At 38.3% G+C, this 13,343-nt stretch overlaps 1 protein-coding gene across 1 annotated transcript in view; it reads left to right on the forward strand.

Annotated features, from left to right (window-relative positions):
- UST (uronyl 2-sulfotransferase) overlaps nucleotides 1-13,343 on the forward strand; it is a 177,940-nt gene that overhangs the window by 57,209 nt on the left and 107,388 nt on the right. The window contains exon 2 of the mRNA XM_074818719.1: nucleotides 11,219-11,262. Coding sequence (XP_074674820.1) covers nucleotides 11,219-11,262 — 44 coding nt within the window. The remainder of the gene's footprint in view (nucleotides 1-11,218; nucleotides 11,263-13,343) is intronic.

The following is a 13,343-nucleotide window of genomic DNA, read 5'->3' on the forward strand; positions in this document are numbered from 1 at the left end:
CATATAGGTAAGCCTTGTGTATGTGTTGTGGGTCTTGGACTTCAGTAATAAGGACAGCATTAGATTTTGAAGAGCAAAAGTTTTTATAACAATACATAAAATTATTTTTTTCATAGAGCATCCTACAGAATGTTTTAAGGATCAATCTAACAAATCATGCACTCGTACAAAAAATGGATACGAATCTTGTTTACGATGATGAGAAATGAGGCAGAAGGCAGGAAAAGGCTTCTTTCTAGAAATCATGTTTGTGCTGGGCACTTGCAGTGCTTTGTAGAAGAAAATTCTTTGAGAAACATTTGAGTTTTAAGTTACCTATTCCATGTACTAAAATGACTCTTTTCTCAGTAAAGGCTGAAATCAGAAGTAGAAGCTATGTATTCCAAGGCATTGGAATGAGAAGAATGGGGTTAATCCTGTCCATTTACAGTTGCAGGAGATGAAAGAGTGCTGAAATGGAAAGGTGGATTTAAGCCAAGTCCAATGCTCTATGGTTGCTAAATCTTGACTCTTACTTCTATATAGGAATTGCATGTTTAAAAGTTCCTAAAATACAAAACACTTATACTGAGAAGTCTTTTGTCAAATGCATCTGTTTGAGACAGGGATAGAAAAGGAGTTAAAATGTCTTCGTGAGCACAAGCCAGTAGCTGGATAGTGTGAAAATTGACCACTTTGGCCAAAGCATTTATAGTGATGGAAAATACTTGTATTAAATCATATTGAAGTCTAGAAAGCCATCTGAAGCTTTAGTATTTTTTGTGATAGAGATTAATAAAACTTTGTGCTAATGTGTAATAAAGAAGAAATAGCTCATATAAGTACAGCATGTTCCTTATCTGACCTACTTATATATTCTGGTTTGCATTTATAGGCTTCTAACAGACCTTGACAAGAAATGCTACTTCCAATTCTGTGCCAGTTAAACCTTTTGAGGATGGGAAGCTAAAAAACCAATTTTTAATTTTTTAAAATTTTATCTTCAGAGAAGCAGGCAATACAAAGATAGCTGCTTCTTACATAGAGTGCTCTTGCTTTTCAGGAGGTATATAAGCGTAAGGAAGGGTTTTACAGTGATTCTCTCATGGCACACAAAAATGGTAGAGAGGAGAAAAACGGATGTGTAAAAAGATTCTTATTTTCATTTGTACTTTTTGAGATCAGATAGAAGGAGAACCTGAACTGTGAAGGAAGTGGAAAACCATACAGACATACAACTTGATCTTGTAGTCTACCTCATATGGGGGTCCATTATCCTAAATGCAGCTGCCTCTGTAAAGAAGTGTGACAAAATCATAGCAACCATATGACTCAAGAGTTGTTGTGGAAAACACATGCAAGGAAAACTCATTTGGTTTTAGCACAATAAAAGTATGAATAATTCTTTAGAGCTTTATGTGACCAGTTGCCTGTGAAGTGCGTTCGTTTCTTCTCCGCTAGGAAGGTGCCTCTGGGGTCAGACCACAGACCTAGGCAGCTTCTTGGAAATGTGCCTCCAGGGACAGGAACTTCAAACCAAACGCCCAACAAACAACCCATTCTGGACAACATTTGCAGCGTAGTACTTAATAATAATAGTAATAAAAGTCTTCCTTGAATAACTGGTGACTTGCCAGCTGGGTGTTTTCCAAAATTCATTGACTTGCTGTTTTTCAAGATTGCCTGTGCAGAGTGAAAAGAGAGAGGTGTATCTGAAAATATCTGCATAAATGCAATGAACAGGAATAAAGCTTGCAAGTTAGGTTAAGTTTAAATAATAAAATCCTTGTCTCTGGAAAAACGTCATGCAAAAGAGCAGAGCTGATGTCTGATATTGTTGTAATAGGAAACTTGAAACTCGTATTATCTGAGAAGGTGTCTAGTCAGATACAGATTCCCTAGAGTTTATAGCCTGAATGGCAGAGTAAAGTGAGATTAAGAGGCCTCACATGTGACAGGGTCTTCATTGAAGCTTCATCATTATGTCCTTTGTCCAGCCTTCAACCTCACCTTTAAATTGTCGTCACTTTGGTAAGGAGAGCCTGTAGAGAGAAGGTTTATCTCTGGGTTGCAGTCCTGTACTTCAGATGTGCAGAGGGAGGTCTCCTGCATTTGGTGTGCTGCTCTCCATGCAGGGGAGAGCATGTGCATTGAAAGGGGAAGTGTCACTGCTCTGCCACCATCTTTTGTCCCACAGAGTTTCTTCCTATGCATCATGCATTCTGCAGGGTAGATGTAAAAAAGTTTTCTCTGATGAAGGCAAATATTCTCACACCTGTCTATCACTCATGAGGAAAAGGGGAAAACAGAGTAATTCCAAGCCTTAAAAAGTTTCTTCATATGACAGTTCAAACAGACTTATTTCCAAGCTAGCAAAACTATCACTGTACATTGAGCTGGAGAGGAAAGATCTTCCTGAAAAGTTTTCACAGAGTGCTCAAAGAGATCCAAAGGAAGGGAATTGGTATTCACCTCCTATAACCTCCCCCCACGCTCTTCTCTGCAATTTCCCCTTTGTTTCTGTTCTGCTTTTATGAAGATGTTGCTCTTACCAAAGTTGAAATTTTTATGCTTGTTTTTACTGAATTGCATCTTGTGCTTTCAGACCATTTCTTTAACTGATCATTATCTTTCTGCGTTCGCCCCAGAGTTTCAGCAGATGTCAAATCCCTTCATTTGGCACTGTTATAAAATTTAATACCAGTGCTCTTTAATGCATATTTTTCAAGTCATGAATGAGAATATTTAGTGATAGGATCCAGAACAACACCCAGGAGAAATTTGCTTGATTAAAAAAAATCATTAAAAGAAATAGGGCTGGAGTAGGAGCTGGTTTAATTTGCTTGTCAGTTCTAAAGCAGTGAAGCAGTGGGGCAACACCTGGGTGGCTCCTGGCAGGTGCCTGCCTAATCTGCTCTTGGAGATCTCCAGTGGTGGCCAGTCTGTATCCCCTTGATTTACTGCAGCATTTTTCTGTTTCCAGTTTAAGAGTGTTGGTTTTTGATAACTACTTTCAGAATGTTGTCCTTCAGCCAGATTTTCATTCATTCGTTCTCTGTTAATTCTCAAAATAGTTGTTAATGCAGCCTGCCACAGGCAGTTTCCTAAGTATACTACCTGAATGTCATTAAGTCTAGCTCGTTTCTAACTTCTCTAACTTGCTAGTTTCTGTGCTCCACCAATCCTTTTTGTATCCAGCTATAGTAATTTGACACACTTTCCACTATTCTCCTCATGTTAGCCAGTTTGGAAATGAAGTACGAGACCAGTCTTTGTGTTTTCAGTGGGCAGCCGTTTAGCTGTCAAACTGTGAGCTTTTCCCAACTTGCCTCTCAAATGTAGAACAGCTTCATTTGTAGTTGCCTAGCTTTAAGCATTGCTTGACCACACATTTTGGGAGGAGAATTTTTCCCAGGGACACCACAAAACACAGCAAAAACTTTGTACTGAGTATATTTATAAAACTAAATCTGCGTGTTTGTTAAGGTAAAACTTGCTAAGGAAATTAAGAAAAGAATATCTGCAAAATATCTGGCACACTTTGTGACAGAAGGTAGGATAAAAATCTTCTTGGGGGGAAAAAGAAAAAAAAAAGGAAAGACCCCATATTCAATCAGTGTCCATTTGCTATGCAATACCAGAAAGCAGAATTTGAGAAGCAGCTGAAAAGTAGAGTGAAGATGAAGAAGAGATTAATGGGGCTTTGAAGGGCATTTAGTAAAGAGCTTCCTGGCTGCAGAGATAGATAGCAGTCTTTGTTCTCTTAGCGAAATGCATTCAAATAAAATCAAAATAGGCTGGCTTAATGGCACCTTATTTTTTTTGGTCTTGGGGTTTTCTCTGCACTATCTTGATAGAGAGCTGCATATCTGCTTTTCCTTTGAGTGCAGGAAAATACCTGTTGGGGCTGGTTTTATTACTTGATTCAATTTTTTTTTTCCCCTCTCCATGCCCCCAGTAGTAATAAAACAGTTTATTGACAAAACAAGCAATAAAATGAAATGCCTGTCCATACATTTTGAAATGCATGTTACCTTTCTGTGTAAGTTGTGTTGGAGCAAGGCTTAACCGCACAGTTTGGAGAGGATCTGTGATTTTTGGAGTGGCTTGCCTTCTAGAGTCTCCTGTCTCTGCAGGAGGAGGGCTGTGCCTAACGTGCACCTTCCCCTGTCCTGCCCTCACCTCTCTGCTGCACATGCCAAAACCTGGAGAACAGCAGTCAGCCTCTTACCAGGGGTAACTGGGCAGGCGGTGTGCCACTGTCAGGTGCAGAAAGGATGACTGAACCTGCAAAAGTCTTGGAGGAGGGCAAGGAGGATCTCGGAGGAGTGGAAAGAGGCTGAGAGCTAGCAATGCAGAGGATAAGACTGCTGTTTGTAGGTACGTTAGGCTGGTGCCAGTATATGCTGGGCTGTGAAGACTTCTGGGTGCTAAAGGCCAGTATGAGAAAAACGTTGGTGTGAACTGGTCATGGAAGACTTCCAGAGTGAAGATTAGATGCAATTGTCTAACAACTGGGGGTTAGGAAAAGTTTCCCAGCAAGGGTCTTGGAGCAAAATATTCAACTGTTTCATATGTTATATGGGATAAATAGACAGTGTGGGTGCTTGTAGTAGGAAGATTATAAACTTTATGATGTCAGACCACCTAGGTCTGTCTTTGTGAGTTTGTAAGATGGAAGAATTATTCTCCTTTATTTGAGAACAGTTTTAGCCAAGAGTTTTCATTATCTAACATTCAGATTCAGTTTCATCTAGCCGGCATTTCTAAACGTTCATTAAAATGGATCTTACATTTTGTAGAATTATAGGCTGGAAAGTCTGTCATTAGAGAATAGAAGCAAAAGCAAAAAGCACCAGGAATATCACTGATAAACCCAATGTCTGCAATATTTCCCTCTTAGTGCTTGCTATAGATTGCGTAATTTGGATAGATGGGGTCATATTAGTACCTTTCATTTTAATTTTTTTAACTAAACAACTGAAAGTTTTGAATTTCTTATTTATGAATTATAGTTATACCTTTCAGTATGTTTGAATGTAACAATTACAGTTAATGTGGACGTTTTTCCTAAGTTCTATGGACTCTAGTCTTGAGTATGTTAAAAGGCAAGCATATAAATATCAACACTAATAGATTTGCACAAACTGTTAAGTATACAGATAGTCACTATTCTTTAATATTTGTTTTCATAAAGGCATTTTTCTTCATTTAGAATCTTTCTCTGATGTATATTCTGCATTGGTTTAGAACCTACCACTGTGCAAACCCTTTGTATCTGTATTCCAGTGGTACTTTTATATATATATATAAAATACATTATGCAGAATTACCAGTAAGTTTTCAAAAACTGTACTTATGTGTGTCAGTTTCTTTACTAACTGTGTTAGAAGTATGAAACTGGTAGGTAAACAAATCTGAATTATATCTTAATTAAGTTTCCAGGGTTCAGTTCACTGGGTAATAAAGCCAAATGGGTATTTTTATCATGTTTCAGCTTCTTTGCTTCATTGCATGCAGTGATGTAGAGTGAATTAAATGTATTCATTTGGTGTTGGGTTTTTTGGTATTTATCATTTAAAAAATGATGAATAACCAAAATGTTTTGAAAGGCAGAAAAGGAAGCAGAAAAATCCATTTTGGAATGTTTTTTAAAAAATAATGCTTACTCTACTTTTTTTTTTCATGGTCAGAATGAAAATTTTGACAGGATGTTAGTCCTGCACAGACGAAACCAATTGTAGGTGCAGAGCCTTTTACATATGACGGAAGAAATTGCAATAAATCACTTTGTATTCCAGTGCAGACTGGTCAGTGGGGTTTTGCTATGCTTTGCTATGTTAATCTTCTCTGCACACCTCTGAAAAAGTTCCCTCTGTTAAAGCTGGTGTGGCTATGCTGACCTCAGCAATAGCAGGGTTTTCCTTTTAGTTTGGATTTGAGCTGGGCAACATTTTCAAGTTGTAGTCCCTAGCCCCTTCCTGCCTTTGGACCACAAAGGGCTCCATGACATGATGACTAAGAACATGTTATTATTTCAGATGTGTAAAAATTATGAAATTTCTAAGGGTGTCCACTGTTCCACTGGAAGGAAAAAAAAAAAAAAGGAAAAAAAACCTGAGACACACATGTATAAAATGCAGGAGGCTGAGAATAAACTGCAGTATCTACCCCAGTCTGTTTCTGGCAGTCCTGTCTGGCCTGGGCACATGCTGCCAGCCATGGGTGTCCTGTTAACGCTCCTACTGGTGGAGCCTCCTCAGTGTTTTCTGTAGTGGGAAATTTTTTGTGGTGGAAAGAAAGGAGCGAGGAAATTGGATAGAATAAAATGATTACTGACACTGGGGAGCCATGAACTGATTTTGATTGTGGATGACTTTCCAGTTTCTGGCTTAAATAATTTTTTTGTCTAGAAACAGGGGAGAACTGATCCTCTTCTGATCACTCACTGGCACTTTTGTTTATTTTGAAGGTGCAGTTCTTAATGATTAGGGGTGCTTGGTGGGAAGTTGTTCTTCAAAGCCTTGATTTCCAGACCAGAAGACTCATTAGACAGCTATTAAACTGTTCCTTTCCTTTAGATGTCAGATGATCTAAGGGATGGTATGCCCGTAAAGGTTGTATTGGTGCCTGGAAGTTTGAGACAGTGACCAAGTGAAGAGAACAAAGCAAGGCTTTTCCCAAGACACATTAAATTTGACTGTAGCCGGATCCCAGCTCCCTTAGACTGCGGCTTGTGATTCCCACCAAGGGAAAACCCTGCTCCAGGAAAATAGTCAAAACTCCACTTTTTCTGTGTTGGCTTTCTCCCTTCGTCTCTACTCAATTGTTTTTGCGTGATACCTAAATTGTTGAAATGGAGAGATCCTGTTTCGGTTGCTGTCAAAGGGTCTTCAGTTCATACATAAACCCATTTACTACCTCTTCCTGTACTCCCTGTCATTTTTTGGAAAGGTTTTTTCCAGCATTGCAGTTATTCTTTTTTTCTGTGGTTCTGAACTGGACACAGTGATATTTGTCCTTAATCCTGGTGACTGACCATCTTTCTCTGCGTGAACTTGGCTTGCTTCAAGCAAAACCCCCACACTTCAGTGATTCCAAGAAAAAAGGAACATAACCACAAGGTTTCCCCAAAGATTTTGCATACAGCTGATTCACTTAACCTCAAAGATAATAAATTATGGAAAAATTTGGACTGCTTCCATGTATTCACCATGTTCTGTAATAAAGCTGAATTCTTTTTTTCTTTTTCCTCTGACAGAGACTGGAGGAGTCTGTTCAGTTAGCTCAAGTGCACTGTTGAGCATGTTTGTGGAATGCATAATACCACTGTTTTGAGACTTGATTATTCTGTCTGACTTGTTTCTAATGCCTTAGACTTTCACACTATTGCAGGAAGGCAGAATATATTATAAGGCAGAAAACTTTGTTTTTAAAGAATAAATACTCTTCTCCAAGAAAAAAAATAAATCTAGAAGTGTCTCGTCAGGCAACAGACAAGACCAATGATGTCTTTAGTAAAGCTTTATTAAAGGACTTTGGAAAAGTCATCTTAATAATTTAATGGCATACGTTGCTTCAGGGAGGTGGACTAGATTCTTAATGAGGAAGGATGACCTCCTCTTCTATCACTTTATCATTTCCACCACAGAAAGCCTCTTCTCTTCTTGTGGCACTTAGTGATGTCAAACACATGCTGTCTGTGCCAGAGCGTATAAAAGCTGCATAATAATGTTCTCCATCTTAGACAAGCTTGTCATGTTGATGTAGTTATAGTAAACACTTGAGCTTATGAACAGTGGTTTCAGTGTTTATGGTATTCATTCCTAAGTCCCTGATTTTTACTGTGCAACTCTTCTTTTTGTACTACTTTGTCATGTCTTAGTAGACAATAGTTTATAGATTGACTTTACCTTCGTATTTCTCCACTGTTGCAATGTTTATAATGCTGAATTTTTCTTTTGTTTTTAAATTAACCTAGTCTGATATGTATTCTCTGAAAAGTGGCCCTACATGTGAAAGCAGCATCCTGTCTTTAAGTTCACAAAATCTGTAAATACCCAACTCAGGAGTCATGCTTAATAAGCTTTTCATGGCCTCTTCTTATGTTAGAAAGTCATCTTTCCTGCAGTTTTTCTGCAGAAATCTTCTGACCTGCGTGCACATTTTTCAGGATATTTCTGCATGCATTAAGTCTCCTGTAGTGTGGCTGCTGTTTTGCAAGCAGAATGGAAGCAAGCCCAATTCTATGATATGATGATGAGTGAGAGCACGCGCAGGGCTTTGCGGGGTTAAGGAACTGGCCAGTGTACCCCAGAGCCAGCCCACTCCATCACAGCTGGATTTGTTGAGTTATTTTAGTGGTTTTTACTTAGGGTATGGTATGAATCATACAGCAAAAGGTTTTGCTTTTATTACTTTTATTCTTTTGCTTTTATAACAAATACTCATTTTAAGCTTGAACCAAAAGCATTCAGACTATTGATTTGATGTGGCGTGCTGTGGATGCTGAGATCAGCTCTGGTTTGTATGCCTAAGGAGCAGAAGTAGGAGATCTGGCAGGAGAAGAGAACTCACTCAGCAAGTGGCATATGGGACGGTGTTAGGGAGTGGGGAATGTCTGCAGCTTTCCTTCCTCTGCTCTTCGTTTGTAAGTTATTCTGGCTAGGTTTTAAATCACCGTCTGTCTGGCAATTAGTTTCTATCACTGTTAGTTACTTCTGGATTTGAGCAAGCTAGTGCTATGAAAAAGACCTTTATAAAACGGGCCAAAATTGTACTATTGTCTTTTAAGCGGTTACAGTAGTAACTAGACTGTGCTGTAAAAAAAGAACATTCTGAGAACATAAATCAAACCTACAGGATATATGTTCAAAGGCAGGGATATTCTGATGTAATTTTAAGCATTAAAATTTACAAAAGAAGGAAAATGCAGTATGCATACTAAGAACATAGATTCAGAAGGTAGATGCAGGAAGGTGAAATTGATTAAGTTATTGGCTCCTTGATTTTAAATCATATCTCAGAAAGGTTTCCATAATATAGCTCAGACAATCTTGATGCTGCTCTATAAGATACTGTATAAACTACAACTGCAGTAATCTGTTTTCTCAAGAGCAGGTGGCAATTCAGATCCTTTTCTACAGCAAAATGGGCCATGGTAGGTGATTGCTAAAGATATAGTTAATATATATGTAGTTAATACTGCTTTTTTATTTGGGTGAACATAAACTGTTTTGGGGAGGCGAGAAATATATATGACTATTAATGTATCCTTTTAAATACTAACTATAAAACTCAAAGTTTTGTTACTCCTGCTTTGAACAGATTAGTAGTTTTCATATAATGTTTATGGCATTTCTAATACATTAACTTGTTTAGACAACAAAAATGCTTTTTAGCAAACATCACCTGTTTTAGCATGGATCAAAATGAAACATTTTTCCTGACACAGCGAGAAAACTGTAAGAGCTTTTTAAAATCAAAACCAGTGGTAGTCTTTCAGCTTAATTTATTACAAAGAGGAGAAAGTTGCTATGAACTATGTAGTAAGAGCCTGTTCCTACAGGAAAGTGAAATCCTAAATGAGTGTGGAAGGAGAGGAAGTAATAGAGCTTTTCTTGCTCCCCACCCCAGGGTAACCATTGGGTTTACCAGAAATGCTTATTTTTAAGTCCATCTCACTGGATATGGCGTAGCTACTTTGTTGAAAAGCCATACACAGCTCTGTTACCAGTCTGTGAACTGAATTACTTCCCTGGCAATTAGAATCATATCAGAGGAATTAGACGGAATATAGGGAATCAGACAAATTATGGCATCGAAATAACCAATTGGTTTATTCAAAGGATGGGTGTTTGTGTCAAATGTATAGGAAGGTAAGTTTCTGGTTTGCTCCAAAGATGATTCAGTTGATGATAGAGAAGTTACTGTTCAGGCTTTTGTAGCAGTGTGAACTCTTGCAAGATCGAGGTAGATACAAGAACAAATTCGGGGAACAAAGTTGGAAACCTTTTGAATCAAGTTTTCAAACTTCATAACTTAAGCTAGAAAAGCACAGAAAAAAACAGAAAGGAAAATACTTCTGTGAAGTAATACTCAGTTTTTATTGTACATGGAAATCCATCGTATCACACAAACTTCTCATTCCTGGCTCCTGGATACAGAATCCAGAAATCTTGTTTTTCAGAGTGCCAGAAAAAAAAATGTGACACAGTGTCCTCTTGGCTACATTAACAAGAGAAGAGCTCTTTGGTGCCAAATTGTTTTATTCCCACTAGCCTGTGTTGCCTCAGAGGCAGTATCTGTTGCCTGTTCAACACCGCAAGAACAGAGATGCTCATGAGTGGGACATGCTTTTTAGAGTCGTCCTTCATGTGACATTTGGATATCTAGTAGGCATTTGTAAAGATGACACTCAGTACTACATACTGAGGTAAGGTGAGAGCAGAGGTATTTTTGCTGTCTTTGGTAGGAGGATGACTGAGAGCAGAGGCATGTGTGCCCTGATGGGAACTTTTAGACTTGCTAAAGTTTCATCTTCTGCTGGGACATGTTGGGAAAGCTCCTAATTAATCCTTCAGGAGAAGGGTTCAGGAAGAACAGTTGCAGGGAAGACAGCCTATGGGTGCGTGTAGGAGGGTGTATTTTATATATCAGTGTGTGTTTGTAAGTAATAGGTAAAAAGTCTGACACTGTTGCCTTTTGTATTGTAGCTAACTAAGAAGGGAGCACTTAACAATTGTAGAAGCTTTATTTTCCTGAAGCGTTTCGTCTGAATTAAAAGAGCATCTTGAAAGGGCAGTTGTAATTCATACTGTTAGGGAACAAAAAGTGAATGCTTGTCAACTCCATCAGACCAAAATCTGGAGTCCTGTAATATTTTATTATTTAAGAAATCTTTCTGAGGTTAACTGTGCTCACTTGCTTAAAATGTACAAGGATGCAGCTGACGGTTTTTGTCATGCAAATAATTGAGTGCTGGGATTACTTAATTAAAGCTGCCTTGGCCCATTTAGTTTTATGCTGAAATGACAATGTACATCTAATCTTTTATCACAAATGTAGCCCAAACAAATTAGTTTTGTTTTCTTCTTGTCAATAAAAAACTAAAGCAGAGGGTATTTTTCCCTTGAATTATTTGACACCATGGAACCAGTTGGACAGATATACACTGGTTCCATGAATTGGAAAGTTCTGAAGTTTGTTTTGTTTATCTCCATCCTTCTTCTTCTTGTAGGAAATTCCACTTACTTGGATGACCACGGACCACCCCCTCAAAAGGTAAGCTGCTGTTATTTTGCATTTCTTTGCTTTCTTTTTGCTTTTTTGTTTTTTAACTAATTGTATGTTTACTTGTGTGCAAAGCAACTCTGTTGGTTTTTTTTTTTTTCAACAGCACTTGGCCTTTACAACTTTTTCCCCCCTAGTATTTTCAGGCATTTGTAAGTAACTTGGGTTAAATCTCTGTGCGATTAAACTAATGGAATTTTTGTCATTGAGTCAAGGGGAGGTAGGATTTTAGTGACATTTTGTCTGTCAACACAATCATGCAAAAATAAGACACCACAGTTGGATCTAATATGGCAAGTAAAGATGGCCTATGCTGGCAGCGGTTCCTGGAACATGGGCTCTGCTGCAGGTGCAATGCTTTGAAGCAGAGCAGTAGGATATATTTAATGAATGTGAGTAATGAGTGCTTTTATAGGGATAGGGTACACTGTTCCCATCATGTATGACTGTGCAGCATTGACTTTTTCCTCACCGTCATCATAGCACCTCTTGACATTTCAGATGAGGACCAGCATTTGATGGTTTCTTTAAGAGGAAAAAGTGGAAGCAGGCATTTAGGGCCTCTTTCTTTTATTTTTTTTTTTCTTTTGTTCTACCCTGTGTTGGTTTATTCTCTAAAACACAATTTGGTACTATCTTGTGTATGTCTTTTCAGACAAGAAGGCTATTATAACTCTTCCTGTATAATAGCTATTAAAAAAAGAGAAACTGTTTTCTGTTCTAATTTCTCCAGACTCACTTTATTTCTGTAGGAACAGTGTAGTATCTTACTGAGGTATTTGGGATTTGAAGTCTTTATGCTGTGCAGTTGCAACTCTTGAAGGTGCAGCTTTTCTGAAGGTTTCCTGTCCAAATCATGCAGAATTCTCACTGTTACTTGTAAAACACCAAAGCAGAAAGGGGGTGGGAGATACTGTGATTATGTATATAATAATAATAATTAGCCACCATCTCTGATGGTGATCCTCACCCATCTCTGTTTAAACTGACCATGAAATCACATGTACCACCACGCCCTCAGTTTAAATGCTCACCCATATGTGTGTATCTGTGTGGTGACAGTTGGCTTTTGGTCAGCGGAAGGAGGGTAATGTGGAAAGCAATTCGACTTGGCTTAGTTATCAGTGAAAGCAAGCTACAGTAACCTGGGTTTCTCCACATTTTTGCTGCCAAGTCTTTATGCACGAGATCTGTAATTTTCAGCTGATAGGTGGAAATTTGTTACGCTCTTGAAGTTCAGACAGCTTACTTGGAGGGATGATGTACATCTGATGTTCTTCCACTCAACACAAATAACTCACTTTTTCTGCATGCGCAGTTACAAAACCAAATAGATGTAGACAGAAGTGACAAAATCAACCTGTTAAGTTCATCATTACTAAATGAGATAGGATTGGGGGCGGGGGGGATTCTAAGGCTAAACAAATGTTTCACACTTAAAATTTATTTAGTACCCTCCTGTGCTATTGAAAGATTTTTTTTTTTTTTATTTATGTATCATCTGTTTCTCTTGCCCAGAAGTACAGCAGCTTGCATGGAGTGAAGCACTATGTATTTCAGGTCTGCACAACGCTTAGCTTGGAAGAGTAAAGCAATGCTTATTCCAGACCTGTATTTTTCATGCTTGCGTTAGCATTCAGAAATGCCTGGCTGTGCCAGTAAAGAAAAGGCTGTAATCTAGATAAGAGTTTTTAACCTTGAAAACTTTATTCAGGTTTTGGTCCTTTTACTTCAGGAATTTTGCATTACCAATTAATGGTGCTATGGATGGAAACTATTCTCCAATGGCAGTAGCAGTTGGACAGATTTATCCAACCCAGACACTTTCATGTTTACATTCTGAAAATTTCTTTTACCTATCTAAAGGTGTAATTTTGGACTGCATTCACACAGCTTCATCCAGTTACAGCTTAGCTGTCTGGAGAATGGCCAGCTGATTGGGTACCTACACAATTAATTGGTTGTGTAGGTACTCTTTGATTAGCTACTGACAGTCAGTAAAGTTTTTGGGCTTCCTCTGTAATCATCCTCACTCCCAAAAGCTTGGTGAATAGCTCAGTGGAATAACAGAC

The sequence above is a fragment of the Strix aluco genome, chromosome 3 (genome assembly GCF_031877795.1).
Source record: "Strix aluco isolate bStrAlu1 chromosome 3, bStrAlu1.hap1, whole genome shotgun sequence".
Taxonomy (NCBI): Eukaryota; Metazoa; Chordata; class Aves; order Strigiformes; family Strigidae; genus Strix; species Strix aluco.